The 20,797-nt window shown below is 39.0% G+C and overlaps 1 protein-coding gene across 2 annotated transcripts in view; it reads left to right on the top strand.

The window, feature by feature from the left end:
* pou6f1 (POU class 6 homeobox 1) overlaps positions 1 to 7,636 on the top strand; it is a 96,585-nt gene extending 88,949 nt beyond the window's left edge. Inside the window, exon 12 of one of the 2 annotated variants that reach the window (XM_063037412.1) lies at positions 7,198 to 7,636. In XM_063037412.1, coding sequence (XP_062893482.1) covers positions 7,198 to 7,314 — 117 coding nt within the window. In that variant the 3' untranslated portion in view covers positions 7,315 to 7,636. Of the gene's footprint in view, positions 1 to 669; positions 1,495 to 7,197 lie in introns of those variants that run through there. The other variant, XM_063037413.1, reaches the window with a different exon arrangement.
* The last annotated feature ends 13,161 nt before the right edge of the window (positions 7,637 to 20,797 follow it).

Genomic DNA, 20,797 nt, shown 5'->3' with positions numbered 1-20,797 from the left:
GGTACAAGTACAATATTAGGTAGTTGATGGCAGGCTTACAAGATGATTGCTTTTAAGAAAAAGATAATTGCATTGGGAAACCAGATACTATCTACAAGAAAGAAATGTTGGTTGCAGATTGCATTGGGTACATGGAGTTAGAGCCATCTTCAGTGGGCCAGTGTAGCTCATATTTGTTTTTCTGATAATTGGTTTTATCTATTTCTGATTTCTTTGCTAACTATTTTCTTTTCTCCAAAGATATGTGAAATTCTTCTCATGTCCTTGTGACTTTGGCAACACTACCAAGGTCATTTTACTAGCTCATACTTGGTTTCACTAAGGGTATTAAGCCTTATAGCCTGAATCCAGAGTCCCAGAATTGTGTTATGACTTCAAATGGGAGGTGTTATTTAATTTCTTATATAGCAACATATGAAAAGGATGGTACGTGAAAGATTTATTGGTCCACTCTGTATGGCTGTGATTGTCTCTACATAGCTTTGCCTTCAACCCTAATGCTGTCTAATTTCCTGAGCAGAAAGATCACATTGAAAACCCAGGGTAATACTGAGGTGGATTGGGCAATCAGATCTGACATGAAAATTCTCATTTAACTCCTTTAGGCAATTAAACAGTTGTACTGGATTCATTTTGACCCTTCATTATAGGAGCTTATCTTTTCTGCAGGCAGAAACCGGTTCAACTGTGCAAACTGGTCCACATTGGGAAAGAAGAATCATCGTAAGATCTGCTCTTCCCTACTTCATAAATATCCCTACTTCCCTATTTTAAATTAAAATAACTGGTCTACTTAAACACAGTCTGTTTTTTTCTATATACATCATCAAGTTGCTGGAGTCTACGTATTTGTCAAGTATGCTGATCAGATTTTTTTGACACCATCTTGGTAACTGAAGTATTTTAAATTAGAAATCACTTCTGTGGCTCTCCTTTGCATTATTTTAAAGCCTCAATATCCTCTACCATGTAGAAGATTTAACATGGATATGGTATTCTAATTAGAGCTTAAATAAGGTAATACACATGAACAGAATGTAATGCTCTATTTTAGAGTAAATTGTCCTGTGAATACAACCTAGAAACCTGTTCCCTTCAGCTATAGATTTATGGTATTAGTCATGAACTTCTATAGAGTGATGCAGTACAACACCACTAGCTTCAAATCTGTTCCCTGCAGGGTATAAGTAAAATTTAGAATTAGAATTTTCAACGGCTTTGAGCAAGCTGTGATGAAAAATCCCATGCTTGCCTTGTTCTTGTGCCCCACATGATTGATTTTAATAACATTGTTTTTAACTATCCGTGTTGATTGTCGCAGCAGCTTGTCACAAAACCAATGAGAGAGTATAGACAGACAATATAATGTGTTTTGTTTGCACTGTTAAGACAGCAGTAACAATGAAGTTTCTGCTTGCCACTAACTGTTCTATTCTTTCAGAAGCCACCTGTACAGTTTCCACAGACCCGCTCTGTTTAGATCCTCCTTAGCCATTTTTACCTTTTGTATTGTTACAGGTGTTGTGACATTCATGCCATTTACATTGTGCACCATTGCCAATATATCGCTTTGGATGGTTTTACAAAATTGTACTCCTAGGTGCAGAAATCATGCTTAGATTACCAGCAGACAATTGAGGCAGGAAAGGAATCATGTCAGAATTTCATAAAGCCACCTTATATATGTTCGTCTTGAATCACCTTCCAGTGAATTATTATTGTTACATCTATTTGAAAGGTGCATATCCTATTATTTTGGACACTAATACCTGGGACCTCTGTCTCAATTTTATGTCAAGTAAGCCCTTCAGTGACTCAGTACTCAGTCAGAGTCATGCCTAATATTCACGATACCAGCATGATATGTATACAGCTATGTATATTACATGATACAATGTATTTGACAGCATCCAGTAATGAAAGGGTTATCGAATGAGGAACGTCTGGCAGCTCTTGGGCTGTATTCCCTGGAGTTCAGGAGAATGAGGGGGGATCTCATAGAAACATTCCAAATGTTAAAAGGCCTGAACAGATTAGATATAGCAAAGTTATTTCCCATGGTAGGGGTTCTAGGACAAGAGGGCACGACTTCAGGATTGAAGGACATCCTTTTAGAATTGAGATGCGCAGAAATTACTTTAGTCAGAGGGTGGTAAATCTGTGGAATTTGTTGCCACGAGCGGCTGTGGAGGCAAAGTCATTGGGTGCATTTAAGGCAGAGATAGATAGGTTCTTGATTAGTCAGGGCATCAAAGGGTATGGGGAGAAGGCAGAGGAGTGGGGATGATTGGAAAAATTGGATCAGCCCATGATTGAATGGCAGAGCAGACTCGATAGACCGAATGGCCTACTTCGGCTCCTATATCTTATGGTCTTATTTTATGAATGACAAATTTTTATTATTCCACTAGGAAATCAGATACCACTTTTTAACTAAAAACTTATACAAAATAAGTAGTTGAATAAACCAGTGGCTAATCTTTTCAACCAAACTCTCAATATTTAAAATCATCGTCAAAAGAAACTTAAACACGAGGAATTCTGCAGATGCTGGAAATTCAAGCAACACACATCAAAGTTGCTGGTGAATGCAGCAGGCCAGGCAGCATCTCTAGGAAGAGGTACAGTCGACATTTCGGGCCAAGACCCTTCGACCTGCCTGGCCTGCTGCGTTCACCAGCAACTTTGATGTGTGTTGTCAAAAGAAACTATCACCTTTCTTACAAAATACTTGCTATTTTCTGGTAGTCTCTATAGCATATAACCAAATTATAAATGGTTCACATCTTGGCCTTTTGAAAACATTTTGTGAAAACTGCACATAAACCAAGGTTTTCTATTTCGGTGTTCACTGACATATAATTTTCTGACCAGAAAATCCAAGGTCTTGAACTTGAAAACCATGAACCCAGCCACCATCTCCAGCACTCCATGAGTCATGTAATGCTTCTAGATCTACAAAAGGTGGTGGCAAAAGAAGGCAGGTGTCCCGCTTTGTTTTGGGTCACAGTAGAACATCAAAACAATCTTGTAGAGTGCCTGCAAATTTTCCCTGCAATCTGTATTTGATGATGTGTCCCAAGGTTTAATTAAAAACTATGCACCAAAATGATTGAGATTCCTTTAATATTTCTTCTGTCAAGAAGGTGATAGTATCTGACATGGCCAGATCACAAGAAGTGAGTAATTGCCCAAAGGTTTGATCCTTTAATATATAAGAATATTTTGTGCAGTGGCCCTTTGAAGAGTTATAGCATCAGACATCAATGCTGAGGAAGTATTGCTAAAGAGCTGATACAAACCAGCCCTCTGCATTTGAGCAACACATATCAAAGTTGCTTGAATTTCCAGCATCTGCAGAATTCCTATCCCTGCATTTGAACTGGATTTGTGCTCGTTGGTCCAGTCAGCCTGAATGAGAAAGTCACTACAGATGATGGGGTAGCTTTATACTCTATAGTCTGCATTTCACAATGATGATATAGTAGTACTTCAAACAGGCAGAATTTTGGTCTTGATAATGCTTACCAGTGAAAATTCTCATACCAGTGTTCAGCTGCGTCTTGACAGATTTGATTGCATTATTGAAGAACAGTACTCAAAACGCATGTTACCTGCCCTTCCAGTTCCATGTGAATTTGACAGGCTTCTGAAGTCAGTCGGCCTTCATCTAGTTTCTTTGAAAAATTCTGAAAATTAGCAGGACTGCAATGATGTAATCAAAAGCAGTTTGATCCTAAAAGTGTAGGCCATATGATAATTCTTGGTTGATTAGCTAGAACAATTCCAAAGGCGCGTGTTTGGTTTCCTTTGTTACCTGTGTGAGAGGAGACACATGACCTGTTAGATTCTCTGTGCCCATTTGACAAATAGAAGGTAACTTGGTCTTTGACAATTGCATCAAAATGGAGGCATTTATTTTCTGGTGAAGCTCACCAAACTCTTGCTTTTCCAATATATTTAGCATCTCCATATTTTATGGTGGAAGTTCTGAGATGTGGGGTTGGTTGTGTTAGACTCTGGCGCTGAATGTGCATGTCTGTCAAATAATAGCCATCTTGAACTCGTTTCATACCTACTCAATCCTCTGTGGGGGAAATAATTTCATCAGATATTGCCAGTGATGAGGTAACAAGCCTGAAATTTTCTCCCATCACTATATCACATAGATTCCACAGCAAATGTCTACAAAGAGAAGATTATGCTGATTTGATGCTTGGAACATAGAACAATGAACAGTACCACATAGGAACAGGCCCCTCAACCAAGAATGTTGTGCAAACCAAAGGAATTAGTAATCAAATGGCCAACTATACTAACCCCTTATGCCTACACAATGTCCATATCCCTCCAGTTTCCTCACATTCATGTCCATATCTAAACATCTCTTATAAGTCCCTAATGTATCTGCCTCTAACACCACCCCAGACAGCACATGTCAGGTACCCACCATTCCCTGTATAAAAAAATTTACCTCCCTCATCTCCTTTAAAATTACCCTCTCTGACGTTAAATGCACACTCTCTGGAATTAGAAATTTCAACGCTCGGAAAAAAATGCTGTCTAATCTACTCTATCTATGCTTCTCATAATCTTATAAATCTCTTCCTCCCCTCAGTCTCTGCCATCCAGAGAAAACAACCCAAGTTTGTCCAACCTCTCATTATAGCACATGCCCTCTAATCCAGGCAGCATCCTGATAAACCTCTTCTGAACCCTCTTCAAAGCCTCAACATCCTTCCTATAATAGGGCAACCAGAACTGCATGCAATAATCCAGATGCAGTGAACTAGTTTTATAAAGCTGAAACATAACTTTTGAGTGGCTTGAAAAAACGTCGACTGTACCTCTTCCTAGAGATGCTGCCTGGCCTGCGGCGTTCACCAGCAACTTTGATGTGTGTTACATAACTTTTGAACTCATTGCCTTGACTAATAAAGGCAAGCATGCCATGTGCCTTCTTAACCACCCTATCAACCTGCATAGCCATTTTCAGGGTGCTATGAAATTAGACCCCAAGATCTCTCTGCTCAACAACACCATTAAGGGTCTTGCCCTTAATGGTGCACTGTCTCTTTACATTTGACCTACCAAGGAACAATACTTCATATTTGTCTGGGTTAAATTCCATCTGCTATTTCTCCACGCATATTTGCAACCGATCTATATCTTGTATATCTTGCCAGCCTTCTAAGCTATCCACAACACCACCAATCTTCATTTCATCTGCAAACTTACTAACTCACCTATCCACGTGTTCATCCAGGTCATTTATATACATCACAAAGAGCAGAGGTCCCAGTGCTGATCCCTGCAGAACACCACTAATCATAGACCAGTAGTTAGAATAAGTCTGTTCGACAACTACCCTCTATTTTCTATGGGCGAACCAGTTCTAAATCCAAAAAGCCAATTCAGCGTTGATGCCATGTATCTTAATCTTCTGGATGAGCTTCCTATGAGGGACCTCTTCCCCTTTCTACCTATGTCATTAATGTTAATGTACACCATGATCTCTGGCTGCTCACCCTCCCCCTTGAGAATATTTTGCAACCACTCCAAGACATCCTGGACCTCAGCACCTCGGAGGCAAAACATCATCCTGGCATCTCTTTCTTAGCCACAGTATCTCCTGTCCACGGTCCCCCCCACCCCCCAACTGTCTCCCTATCGTTATTATGCTGCCTGATTTTACCCTTCCTTGCTGAGCCTCAGAGCCAGTCACAGTGCCACTGGCCTGACTGCTGCTGTTGTGCTCTGACAGGTAATTCCCCCCCACCACCCCAGCAGTATCCAAAGGGGTATAGTTGTTTCTGAGGGGAATGGTCACAGGGGTACCCTGCACTGACTGCTTACTCCTCTTCTCCTGTGTGTCACCCATCTACTATCTGAACCCTGCACTCTGGGTGTGACCACCTCTGTAAAAGTTTCATCTATGAGCTTTCCAGCCTCCCAAATGGTCCTGAGTATATAAAGTTCCGGCTCCAGTTCCTTGAATTTGTCAGTCAGAAGCTGAAGTTGGATGCACTTCCTGCAGATGTAGTCATCAGTGAGACTGTCAGGCATCCTGAAATCCCACATCTCACACGAGGAGCATTCCATTGCCTGAACCATCCTTTCTACACTGAACCAAGGACTAAGGATTTACAGCCAAAAAACTGGAGTTAGATTATCACCTTGCAGCAGCCAACATTCTTTCAAAGAGATAATAACTAAGTGGGTGATTTTGAAAATGTGATTCCCACTTAGTGAAGTACATCATGAGTACAGATTTTATCTTTTCCAAACCTTGCACTCATAGGAATTATAATGCAGACTTCGATGTTATGCATATGGTAAATCATCAAGATGGGCAGCAGGGTTTAATTGACTGTGTGTCACTTTTTTTTATACATAGAATAATTACAGATAATTTGAACTAATACTGAATTGTACTGGTGCTCTGAAAACACGGTTACACATGTAATATTGCACAAATATTCAACTGTTCCTAGTCATCAGAGTCCTTTGGGGTTTGCTTAGCTTTGAAACATCTCATTTCCTTCTGCCAAAGAATCAATCACATGTGCCATGGTGACTAAGAACAGTGAAAATCCACCAAGTACCATGAAGGTCTGAGTAACTGGGAACATCATTTTTTTCAAGCTGTATCTGGTCATCCAGCTCATCTGAGGCATATTTGGCATTGTAATATCCATAAAGTACTGCTAAACATCACAAGGGTCATGGTTATTTGAAGCAGCTACCAAGTTTATTTCTTAAAACAATATTTTTTGGCTAAACATTAATAGCAGCAGAGCATAAAATAGAGACCTTCTGAGAAGCTAGCTCTCCATGAGGAGCAGTCAGCCAGCTGTTCAATAGCAGCAAGCTGCCAGCCAATAAGCAAAGGGAAGCAAAGCTGCTAGCAAGAGGCAGCAGGCAAGCAGCAAGCCAGCAAACAGCTAAAGCAAGCAAGCAAGCAGCAGCAAAAGCAAGCAAAGCAGCACTAGCAACACAAAAGAGGACTTTGGTTTTGGTGCTAGTCTCAAAAGTCTACTTGGGGCAGTAGTGGGAGCACAAGACTTATGAATTAACTTGGAAACTTAAATTAATATGCCAGGCTGCTCCTGGCCCATTACATTATTATTGTTTTGTTATGTTTATATAATGATTACCTCCTGCAAATGCTAACTATTATCACTGTTCCCCCTGCAGCATTACTTTTATAACAGAATCAACATTAACAACAATTCACCATGTGCCAGATTTATTTACTACAGAGAACCTTCCTGTAAATGTGGATTATATTGCAGTGACTTTAATAGCATATGAATAGAAATGGTGGCATTCTGAAGAATGAGCAAACCAAAGGAGCAGTACCAGTCTGAAGTTGAGCACAGAACTAATTTATAGTCAGTATTGATACCACATACTTTTCTGTTAATAAGTTGGTCTCAAGCTCTTCATGATGTTCTCACCATGCCATTGTGAACATGTTGCCAAATTCAAAATTACAGTTGCATTTTATGATTTTATCCATTTTTCCCAATGAAAATGTGAAGCTGGTAGGCTTCCTGCACTAGTAACTATGCCTATTCTCTATTTGTCGCCCCAGGAAACATTCCTATTATGTAACACACATCAAAGTTACTGGTGAACGCAGCAGGCCAGGCAGCATCTCTAGGAAGAGGTACAGTCGACGTTTCAGGCCGAGACCCTTCGTCAGGACTAACTGAAGGAAGAGTTAGTAAGAGATTTGAAAGTGGGAAGGGGAGGGGGAGATCCGAAATGATAGGAGAAGACAGGAGGGGGAGGGATGGAGCCAAGAGCTGGACAGGTGATAGGCAAAGAGGATATGAGAGGATCATGGGACAGGAGGTCCGGGAAGAAAGACAAGGGGGGGGGACCCAGAGGATGGGCAAGGGGTATAGTCAGAGGGACAGAGGGAGAAAAAGGAGAGTGAGAGAAAGAATGTGTGTATAAAAATAAATAACGGATGGGGTACGAGGGGGAGGTGGGGCATTAGCGGAAGTTAGAGAAGTCAATGTTCATGCCATCAGGTTGGAGGCTACCCAGACGGAATATAAGGTGTTGTTCCTCCAACCTGAGTGTGGCTTCATCTTTACAGTAGAGGAGCTACTGCGTCCGGTGCTCCCGTTGTGGCCTTCTATATATTGGCGAGACCTGACGCAGACTGGGAGACCGCTTTGCTGAACACCTACACTCTGTCCGCCAGAGAAAGCAGGATCTCCCAATGGCCACACATTTTAATTCCACATCCCATTCCCATTCTGACATGTCTATCCACGGCCTCCTCTACTGTAAAGATGAAGCCACACTCAGGTTGGAGGAACAACACCTTATATTCCGTCTGGGTAGCCTCCAACCTGAGGGCATGAACATTGACTTCTCTAACTTCCGCTAATGCCCCACCTCCTCCTCGTACCCCATCCGTAATTTATTTATATACACACATTCTTTCTCTTTCTCTCCTTTTTCTCCCTCTGTCCCTCTGACTATACCCCTTGCCCATCCTCTGGGTTCCCCCCCCCTTGTCTTTCTCCCCGGACCTCCTGTCCCATGATCCTCTCATATCCCCTTTGCCAATCACCTGTCCAGCTCTTGGCTCCATCCCTCCCCATCCTGTCTTCTCCTATCATTTTGGATCTCCCCCTCCCCCTCCAACTTTCAAATCTCTTACTAATTCTTCCTTCAGTTAGTCCTGACGAAGGGTCTTGGCCTGAAACGTCGACTGTACCTCTTCCTAGAGATGCTGCCTGGCCTGCTGCGTTCACCAGCAACTTTGATGTATGTTGCTTGAATTTCCAGCATCTGCAGAATTCCTGTTGTTTCCTATTATGTAACCTTAGCATTACTGGTGCCAGTCATGAATATAACAACAGCAGGTACACACTCAAAAATGGAATCTAAATTCCAGTCTAAAGTGGGAGGTTTGTAGAAATGGAATATACAGAAGGATCTGGATGTGTGCATGTGCTCTTCTTGAGTACATCCCTACTGCTTCAGAGACCCTTCATTGGTTTCTCGAACACTTTGTCACCACAGGTTTTACTTGCTTGGTGACTGCTAATTTACCCTTGATAGCCTCATGGGTAAAAACATCATTTAAAACCAAGGGATCAAGGTTGGATGACCAGAGTGCAATCAATTAGTCTATTAAAGCCTGGCCGCAGGAAAAGAGCTGTGATAAGGAGGAGGTCAGTCCACATTTGAAGAATGGGCATATTTGGGGTAGGTTCTTGTTCTGCTAAGACTCAATTTTTTCAGGAAAGGAAGCAGTGAGAAATTGGATGAGGAAATTGCTGCAGAGAAAGAGAGATACTTGAAAGTGATTCCAACATCACACTAAATAAAGCTTCAACCTTGAAATGGTAGCCATCTGTCTAGTAGTTTTTTAACCTATGCTGTGAAATTCATGAAGGGTTCTGTTCTGTTTATTTTAATATATTAAAATTTAAAATCTTTTAATATATATACTAAATCCAATAATTAAAACAAAACCTCTGTTCCTATGGTGACAATAGGCATGAGATTTTGGAAAAAAACTGCTGAATTATGTTAAACAATTCTATCAATGAATTTTATAGAATTCTTACTTTCATCTCTATAGAAAATATTGTACTGCATAATTTTCAAATATATTTACAAATGAATTTGGTGGCATATAGGTCAACCAGAGCTTTATGGGGTTTATTTATAAAAATATTTCTGTAAACCAACTGGAGGATTTGGAGTTTTTAATCCTTTTTTAGCTCATTGTACTCCTAGAACAACTTGTAATTATTCTGTCATAAGAGGTGTTGCCAGTCTGTTGAGAGAAGAGAGTCAGAATTGTTACTGGCCCAAAGTGAAAGGGATTACGACTAAAGGAAACATAGAGTTAGCATGTCATCAAAGGGAGTGCAGAGGTTAAAAAATGTATCATGAAGGGATGTGACCTAGAGTGAGAATGATGTGGAAGGAACGTGATTAGTATGCCACTGAGCTGATGTGGACTGTGGTGACTATAAGAGGTAGAATGTACTGATTGGTTGATTTGTCACAATTAGAAAACTTTTATGAGGTGGTGGTCAAGATGGGGAGGGGGAATTGTAAATGGTCACTGGCATCTCAATCTCTTTCAGGAGCATAGTACAGAAATTGTGAACTGGCATGGCCTCTTTCTCTGCTGTAAAATTCTATAGAGCAGATCTGACTGTGATGTTGTAAGTTAGCAGACTGGTTGATACCTTTGTTCTGTATGTAAGTGGGAGAAGGGAATCAGCAAAGAATGGCTATAAAAAAGCAGCATACATTTGAAAATTGAGAAAGAAGATATGAAAGTATGAGCTGTTGCTTGGAGATTATAAAAGTATAATTTTATCAAGTACCAGGATGGGGATAGACGATGAAATTTACATTTGATCATCTGAAATGAACACCCATTCATGTTTTAAGAAAATTATGAAAATTATCTCTGTGATGTCTTACATATAGATTCATCGCGCAATGTGAGGCTAGTATTAATCTGGGGTGGTGGGACAAACCAGTTTCTTTACAGGTCAGTCATATAGATGCTACTTATGATCATTATTGGAGGCCTGCCATTTATATTCATGGTGGAGTCTGACTCAGTCAATCTGTAGCAAAGCTATGAGTGACTTTATATATTCCTTACTAATGAAGTATAAGTAATAGTTAGTATGTCTATTCTATTTGTATTACAAGTGTAAAGAAATTCTTAACTAATCAGAAATGTGTTTTCAATATTTCACTATAGTTTATGTTTATTACTACTATGATGAAGATACATTGCTGGATATTTGTTGTAATTTCAAAGAAAACAGAATTTTATTGGAAATCCTTACTCATAGCATAGCCTAACCCTTGGGAGAAAGGGGGTGAAATGACAGTTTGGATGGACTTGCTTTGAACAGTGTCATGAATGAATGAAATGATCTGCTCAAAGAGGCAGTAGGAACAGATTGTACTAACAGGCTCAAAAGAGTTGGATAAATATCTGGAAAAATTAATTAATTGGAGATATGACAGGTATGGTGAAATATGATCATTAGCAGGAACTGGGAATTATCATGTTTACCAGAGTGAACATTTCTTTTGCTGTACAAAAGAATGAATAAAGTATTATTGGTTTTTTGTAACATCGAGATGGAAAATACAGATAAATCAGCATCATACGTAATTCTGTTCCATCTGTTTCAAAAACTCCTATAATCAGATCATATAGCCTCCTAGTATTTATACATATTTATAAATCTCTGTGTAATACACATACAAATACATATACACATATAAAGTGTAGCTCAAAACAGTTTCCTCACATTTTGAAGACTCTCTGTGATTTAGATATTCATACTGCCTCATTTTCATTGAAGCTCAGTTGCTTCAAAACATGTGGATTTGCTTTACCGATTTTGAAAGGTTTCAGAAATCATGACATTTTGTGGGAAAATCTGTGTCATTTCCTGCTGGGGGTGGGGGAGGAGGGAAGTGTTGCTGTCTTTCTAAGTAACAGTAAACTACAGCACCATTTATGTTTTCCTTAATATAGAACTGATCCTTTACAAAGCTTTGTTTGTATAGGACAGACATCTTTTCACAACACTGCAAACTGGCAGGCACTGGCATTAGATTCCTCAAGCACAAACACTACAGAGAAAACTAATACACCTCCAGCTCACAGAAGACCCCATCATGTCAACTGTAGGGTTTGTTGGGTACTACATCTCATCCACCTAAACTCACAGCTGGCTGGTGTGAAGCTATGACGACAATCTCCTTAAGCTCTCAGGATTCCTCAATGATCATATTTCACTGTAGCCAATGTGACCTAACTGAAAACCATGTCTGTTGAGTCCATATTATCAATAAAACTGTGAAGCTTATAAAATAATATTTTAACAGATTTCAATAAAGCAATGCAGTCATCGGCATTAGGTTTGGTATGTGTTTGGAAAATTAGGGTCTTTATCCCATTCCATCCCCCGTACCATTTTTGTTTTATTTCTTTGAAAATGTGTATACTTCAATATATATTGGAAATAAGCTGGAATGACAGATTATTTTTTAAAGTTGACTTCTTGATCTGAAAGGGTGAAATAAGCTAAAGCTCTTTATTACTAATCTTAGTGATTTTTCTTTGCTGAGTTTTAATTCTAAAGATTGATTTCTTTGACTATTAATTTCAGTAGCACAAAATTCAATGAGGTCTGCAAACAAATTATATACAATTGTCAAATCATCTGCTACTAATTATTTGTGAATAGAAGCTGATAAGGAAATTAATAAAGCATTATTTTAACAGTACAGTTCAAATTGTGTTTTCCTTTGTGTGGTGTTAACTTATTGCATTAAACTAAAATGTATTTCCATTGTTATGTTTGATACATTTTGAAAATTGTGCCCTTCCTAACAAAGGATACCTTTCTCTTGAGAGATTTTGGCAGCAAACAAAAAATCTTTTATCAACCTTGAGTCACTCAAGTGCTTTTCGAACCTCAGTAAGTCAGAAAGATTTTGAATTCAGGTATCAGTGCACAACAAAACCACATTCTGTAACTCTGTGACATTTTTATACTCACGTAGAACAAGTCAGCTTTGAGAATTGTGGTAGACAATAGGAAATATTTTGATAAGAAATTTTTAAAGTGCAGGTCTCCCTCAATTTTTGGTTATACTTGTGCATTTCCCCTTGTCTGTGCCATTTACATTAGAAAGGGGTGAGGTACAGAATGAGACAACCTGCTAGGAGCTACGCAAGTAACTTCATTAACTATATATCTGGTTTTCACTTTAAGGAAGCAGCTAGTCTGTTTTGTTTCTACCCATGTACATCATCCACCCTTCTTTGTTTCTTTATCGAGGGTTGATTCTTACTGCCTCAATATTTGAGTATTTGAACATTCAAAAACAAATCCAATTACTGTCATGGCACAGCCCAGATATATTCCCTTCCCAATCATGCCTTCTTGCAGGACACATGGCACTTACCAGTTCAAATGTCTGCAGATAATCTGTTCCCAGATCCTCCATTGTTGCCTGTTTGTTCTACATTAGCACATTTATCACAAAATTTGAAGAAATCATTTTTTTAAGTATCCAATTAAACAAAATCACCATGGAAAGACACACTACCAAACATCATTCCTGTACTGAGACAGCCTGAAGCAGGGCAAGTTCAGTAATAGCGTGTGAGCCAGTTATAACTATACCGTAATTTCCCTAAGATTCCAAACAAGGTCTCTTGCGAACGATATCACTTTCTTTCATTTCGCAATCTCCACAGGAGTATATATAAAGGTGTTATCAAACATTGTGCAGTTATTTTACAAAATACTTCCATTACATAATATTTATTTCTCTGAGTTCTTGTTGACTACAAGAGCTGATTAGTTCACACTATTTTCTCAGAGAATTCCAGATTCCAAAGTTCAAAAAGCCAGATTGAATACCACTAAAATTTTTCACTAGAACTTTGTACATTTGTATGCTGTATTTGTTGACCAGGTTTGAAAATATCTGGCTGTCATTCTGAACAAATAACTGTCTGTATTTGTTGAAAAACAGCTTGGCTCCCCTGTCAATCCAACTTAACTTCAATGTTATTGTCAAGTTCAACTTGGGACAAGCTTCTGATGAATTATGCTTTGATTAGCTGTTAAAGGGATAACCACCAAGCTAAAATTAAACCAAAGTAAGGTTCATTTTTTGCCTCAGTAACACCAATAATCAATTGGCTACCAGACAACAATTGTAAGAATAAATAAATAAGACTAAACAAAATTGAAATGAATGTTTTCTTAAGAAATTCTGGGCAATACATTGTTTGGCAGTGACCCAAACAAAAAAATTCCTTGCATCTAAACAAACTAAAAGATTTGCTGATTGCCTTGATCCCCTTTATGAGACCGGGGGGGATGGGGGGGGGCGCGGCTTCTTTAGCTTGTTAAGGACTGCTGGCCATTCCTCCCCAGAACAGGAAGGTTTCACTCTAATTTCCTCCAGGTGCTTGGGGAAGAAGTTTCTATTGAAACTTTACAAGTTCAGAACTGCACCCACATTATGCTCCTGCAACTTGCAAGTTGATAAATAGATTCCTCAGTTGATAGTAATAGTTGCTTACTGGAATTCCAAGTGCAAAATTGTGATCCAGGAAAATTTATGGAGGTAAACATTACGTTAAGCAGGACCATTAGAAACCTGATTCATACCCATTCTAATTGTCACACCCACCATTAAATGTGTACTTGCTGCCCTACCAGGCATTGACTAAATTTTAAAATTGTTATACTTGTTACCAAATTCCTCTATGTCACCTATTTCAGTAACCACACAAAATCAGAATCAGGTTTAATATCACTAGCTATTTTATGAAATTTGTTGTCTTTGCGGCAGCTGTACAATGCAGTACCTAATAATAGAGAGAAAATTGTGAATTACAGTAAGTGTGTGTGTATATATATTATATATACACACACTAAGTAGTTAAATTAAATAAATACTGCAAAAATAAAAAGAGTAATGAGGTAGCGTTCATGGATTCAATGTCCATTCTGAAATCGGATAGCAGAGGGGAAGAAGCTGTTCCTGAATCGCTTGAGTGTCTGCCTCCTTCCTGATGATAGCAATGAGATCAGGGCATATCCTGGGTGATGGAGGTCCTTAATGGTAGACACTTCCTTTTTGAGGCACTGCTCCTCAAAGATGTCCTGGAATCTGTGGAGGCTAGTGCCCATGATGGAACTGACTAAGTTTACAACGCTCTGCAGCTTATTTTGATCCTGCATGGTGCCTCAACCCCCGTACCAGGTGGTGATGCCACCAGTTAGAATGCTCTCCACGGTACGTCTGTAGAAATTTGCAAGTGTCTTTGGTGATAAACCAAATCTCCTCAAACCCCTAATGAAATATAGTCACTGTCTTGCCTTCTTTGTAGCTGCATCAATATATTGGGCCCAGGATAGATCCTCAGAGATCTTGACACCCAGGAACTTGAAATTGCTCACTCTTTCCACTTCTGATCCCTCTATGAGGAATGGTGTGCGTTCCCTCGTCTTACTCTCTCTGAAGGTGAAGATGTTATTTCTGATCTGCGCAGGTTATGGTCGTCTGGTTAGATTCTAGTTGCAGTGTGGGGTACAGAGGCCCAGGTTTTGAGATTGTAGGAATTAATGGTGTTAAAAACTGAGCTGTAGTCAATAAACAGCATCCTGACATAGATATTAGTATTGTCCAGGTGATCTAAGCTCCACAATTTTACAAAGTCCTCATGTTCCTTAATAACCTGTCGTTCCTAATACTTACTTGTGTTGCTTTGAATCAATTTTTATATACTCCTCATGATGTGCCTTAGGATATTTGACTTTGTTAATCACTATATAAACAATAGTTGCTAATGTAGTGGATCTGCTTTCCTTGCACATTTGTTTTCTGAGGACCATTATAGTATAATTACCACAGTCCTGCCAGCATGAGACAGAATTATTTCTATTGCTGTAATACATCACATCTATGAAGTTACAAAATAAATGATTTGCCCCACTGATGGAAGGGTACAGGTCTCATAAATGTGATGCGCCTCAGTGTAGTGACCTATCGTTTCATTAACTTGCTCAGGTGGGAAGAAAGGATATGTACTTACGTAGCACCTTTCACAACCATAGGATATCCCAAAGTGTTTCATGCCCAATAAGTCAGGTGTTTGTTATAATAAAATAAGATGGAGTGTAACACTGCATTCAAGCAATTTTGCTCTTACCTCCTCAAAGCCTCTTCTTATATTTATTCCATTCTGTCTCTTTTTGACATCAATGGTTAAACATGATAAAAGTACATCCATTTTTGCTCTGTCTTCCAAAGTAGATATGCAGTCATTGGAATTGCAATTGATTCGTTTACTTGTCATTTTCCTGTTCTTTTTTCTCCCCAGTCACTTACATGATTCTAAAAAATATTCCCTTTACTTCTTGGTGTGGATATACAGTCGTCGTTGTAGCTCATGCTGCTGTTACGTTGTAGCCAGGAAGTTTGCAAGATTTCTCTGACCGGCACCTAAACTGGTGGCCACTTGTCCTTGCCTGGACACAAAGTCATTGACTGACTCAACTCCAAATAGTTTGAAACTAAGAATCGTATTTTACTGTTTTTTTAAACTACTCAAGTTTCACAATGACTATTTGTAAACCTACAGATCTTTTAGTGGTTAACGCAGAAGCACTGGAGCATGGTTGTGATGGTTACTTGCTTGCCTGGTTTGTGTTTTTAAGGTCATTCATCAAGGTAAGTAACTGCTGCTGGGGTTACAGAACAGTTGCAACTGTTTGCAGTATCAGACTGAAGTTCATGACTGGCATTATCCTACAAAAGGTTGTGTCTGTAAAAGAAAATGATATCCAAAGCTGGAAATTGTATATTTGCACCCAGGAATATGCGCAATTGGGACACAAAGCAAATACGTGGCAAATAGGATCACTGAAATTTTGGCACTAGGTAATAATCCGCAAATTCTACCAAATCTTACATCTGAAATACATCCTCTTCCCAAAGCAAATTATAAGGCCTTATTTATCCATGATACTTCAATCACACTTGCTCTTCAATGCTGTTCTCAGATGCTGTAAAATCAACACTTTTCTAATCTTTTATTGCAGTTTTGATCATTGCCCACTGAGATCTGTTCTGCATTTTTTGATCCTTGCGATGCATTTTCATGAACAAATCAGATTAAAAAGCAAAAAGGAATGGAAAAATCTTGTAAAAATTGTCCAGTAAAATCTATTTGACAGAATCATATCAGTACAACCATAGTGAAAATAAAACAATGCTGTTGGGAGGCTACTGGGTGGATGGGCTTTCTTCATCCATGCCTTATTTTGTCATTATAACCATTGACAGGGGCTGCTCTTTGGATCTCCCTGTTGATCTGGGTAGCCTGAGGACTTGGGATCAAGGTCTGATCTCATATCATTGTTCATACTTAACTACAAACCATTGACTACAAAGTAGGGGCCTTCTATTCTAATTTGATAAACTGCTATGATGCAAGAATGCTAATAAGCAGACAAATTAATAGATAGCTTACCCCTTCTGATCTTTTTTTTTCATTCTTCAATTGATATGCATCCACAAAACACACAATCATACCTTACCATTTTCTCTCTTGGTACAGATTTGGAAAGCTAACTTGAGTTTAGCTTCATAGAATTAAGGATCAACTTTGTTTGCTGTATATATTTACATATATTAGGAATTTGCTGTGATGTGTTGGCGCGACATGCAACAAAAACAACATTCAATAATTATAAAGGATTTTAGAAAATAAAGTTAGAAGTATGGATATGGAATAAAATGTGCACAAATATATTAATACCAGCATGTATTTATAATGAAAACAGCATTATAAAAAATGGTTTAAAGTGTTTACAGTGCAGTGACTGAGGTAATAATAGAGGGGGTGGGGGGTAACTAGAATGATTGATCAGATTAACTGCCTGGGGGAAAAACTTTTAAGATGGTGTGAAGTTTGTGTTTTAATAGCCATATAGTGCTTTCCAGTAGGGAGCTTTTGGAAAAGGCAATTTGCTGGGTGGGTAGTCTCCACAATGATTTATCCTGCCGGCTTCTTTGTCTTGGACATAAACAAGTCCTGCAGTGATGGGAGACTGTAGCCAATAACATTTCCTGCTGACCTGGCAGTTCACTGTATTTTTCACGTATTGTGAGAGGATGCTGCACTGAACCAGACAGTAATGGCTCATGTGAGGATGCCCTCTATGATGGCAGTGTAGAATTGCAACAGCATGTTCTGGGGAAGATGGAATTTTGCCAAATGCCGCAAGAAGTACATCCTCTGCCAAGACTTTGTGTTAATGAAGGAGATATGGTTCTCCTACATGAAGTCCTGTGAAATAATGATGCCCAGGAACCTAAATGTGGGTGTATAGTGCGGGATCATACAGAGGGTTATGGATATATTGAAACAAGCTGCCAGAGGAAGTGGCAGAGGCTGGTACAATAATCATATTTAAAAGATATTTGGACAGGTTCATGAATAGGAAAGGTTTAAATCAGGAGTTCCCAACCTGTGGCCCACAGACCTCTTGCTTAGTGGCATAAAAAAGGTTGGGAACCCCTGATTTAGAGGGGTATAGGCTAAACGCAAGCAGTTAAAACTAGATCATGTTACAACATGGTCAGCAAGGACAAGTTGTGCTAAAGAGCTTGTTTCCATGCTCTGTGACTCTATGGCCCTGTGACCCTATCTGGTTCTCATTTTCAAAGAGGACAAAAAGTTCCAAGCTGATCCTTATAACTCAGCAAAATGACCATCCAGTCCACAAATGAAATACAAGAAATTGGCCTTTGGGCTTAAAATTCAAGTTCTGAATTCAGTCTGCATACCAAGATGATTGTTTTCATAACATGTACAGATAAAATGAGGAACACATCATGTAGATGTTGATGGCATTATTTTTTAAAGAACTCATAAACCACGCAACAGCAATCCAAATACAAAGAGAACAGAAGTATCAGGATCAAACCAAAAGGTAAGACAAGTAGGAGATATAAGGTAGCAGATCTGTTCAGTCTGACAAGATCTGCATGGATGTACAGTCATGGAAGAAGTACTGTAAATTGTCACTTTGTGATGGCAACAACTTCCTTAACTGTTTTGCTACAAGTACTAACTGCGCTTCTAGCATTACTATCATTGTTCATAACTTTTGTTGCTGCTGCTGCTGCTTCTGCTTGGAAAAAATCAAACACATGGTCGCTTAAGAACTCAACAAATAACTAACTCTAAAACCCCTGAACCAACACATTGTCTAGCTCCCCATCACTTACCAATATCTGATACATGTTGTTAAAGTCAAAGTTGAATTTATTATCATCTGCACAAGTACATGTATGCATGGGCGCAATGTAAAACTTACTTGCAGTAACATCGCAGGTATAGAACATTAGATAAGCAGTATTCACATGAAAAATGTAAACACACAGTATATTAAACAATTTTTACAAGAAAGAACACGGAACAAAATCAAAATTCATTTTAATGCTAAGTGATCATTGTGTTGCTAAACTGTGGTGGTTAGGATTGTGCAAGTTGGTTCAAGAGCTGAATGGTTGAAGGGTTCTAGAACATGGTGGTGTGGGACTTCAGGCTCCTGTATCTCCTGCCCGATGGTAGCTGTAAGAAGTTCCAAGGTGAAATTTCTATCTACCATATGGAAGACCTGGATTTGATTCCTGGTCAGTGCAGCATTTATCACGTATAAGTTCCAAATATGTGAAGTGTTGCTTGAGCACTTCAACTGCCTTCTTTTGAGCTAAGGAATTATATTGTAGTTTTGCTACAAGAACCAAGGTTTTTTAGGAGCCATGCTTTAAAGGATTATAGCATGCATGCTTACTAAAATGTGTATGCACACTCTGTGAAGTGTGCACGTGCTTGTAAAATTTCCTTAAGGTGATCAAATGCCATTTATATATTCCCAGAAGAATAACCTTCACTGTTGCTGTTAAATAGAAGTATGCAGAAGAAACAATAGAGATACAGACTATTTCAGTAATCATTGCATTCTGCCTGCATATTGTCCCAACAGACTGCAAATTGTGCTGGCAATCCATGCAGAGCTGGAATCTCCTCAGGCACCAATATTTTATGAGTTCAGTGTGGTACCATCATTTGTGGTACATTGGTCTTTATCGTGTGCCTTCCTTATGCATTGACCCTATTCCTTCATCTAATGTTCAACAGTGATATTTGATGGACATAAGGAAATCCTATGAGTTGGTCTCTTCCCGCTTGCAAACTCTGCTAATTTCCCCTGCTGCTGTGTTGCAACTCATTGATCATGGTGTGTGAGCGAAATACACCGCTCGGAAATCAAAGGCTAAAGAATTCTAGAATGCCACCTTAACTAGCTTTTTGCAAATACCTAAAATCGTAAATGTTCACAGAACAGCTTATGCAATGAAGGAATTTCAGACAAAGCTGATTACAATTCACTACAGCATTCATTTGTACTGAGGCTGAAAATCTAAGGTAAAAAAACAGAAAGTGCTCAGATCTCCAGGACCATCTACAGATGAGCATATTAAAAGTGGAAATTTAAATTAGTAAATAGGTAAATTGATTTAATAACATAGAACATAAACCAGTACAGCACTGAACAGGCCATTTGACCCACAATATTGTGCTGATCTTGATGCCAATATACACTAAATGTTCTCTTCCTGTGTATCATTCATATCTTTCCATTCCCTTCATATTCCCATCTAAAAACCTCTTAAGCTCCACCAAACTACCTGCTTCCACTACTACCCCATTCCAGACACCCACCACTCAGTGTAAAAAAAATGGCCCCTTATGTTGCCTTTAAAATTCCCTCCTCTAACCTTAAAAGTGTGCCGTCTGGTGATTGTCATTTCTGAGGGGAAAGATTATGACCGTCTACCCTATCTATGCCTTTCACAATTTAAAAAAAACTTGTATTAGGCCTCCCCTTAGTTTCCAACGCTCTAGGGAGAACAACCAAAGATTATGCAACCTCTCCTTATAGATCATAGCTTCTAATCCCGGCAGCATCCTAGTAAGTCTCTTCTGCACCCTCTTCACATCCTTCCTATGGGGCAACCAGAACTGCACACAATACTCCAAGTACAGTCTGACTAAAGTTTTTATTGTCACATGTAGAGGTGTGTGAAAAACTTGTTTTGCGTACCATTCATACAGATCAATTAATTACACCAGTGCGTTGAGAGAGTAGAAGGTAGAACGATAACAGAGTGT

The sequence above is a fragment of the Mobula hypostoma genome, chromosome X1 (assembly GCF_963921235.1).
Source record: "Mobula hypostoma chromosome X1, sMobHyp1.1, whole genome shotgun sequence".
Taxonomy (NCBI): domain Eukaryota; kingdom Metazoa; phylum Chordata; class Chondrichthyes; order Myliobatiformes; family Myliobatidae; genus Mobula; species Mobula hypostoma.
Note: the sequence above shows the minus strand (reverse complement) of the source record. Positions and strands in the feature narration are given on the sequence as shown.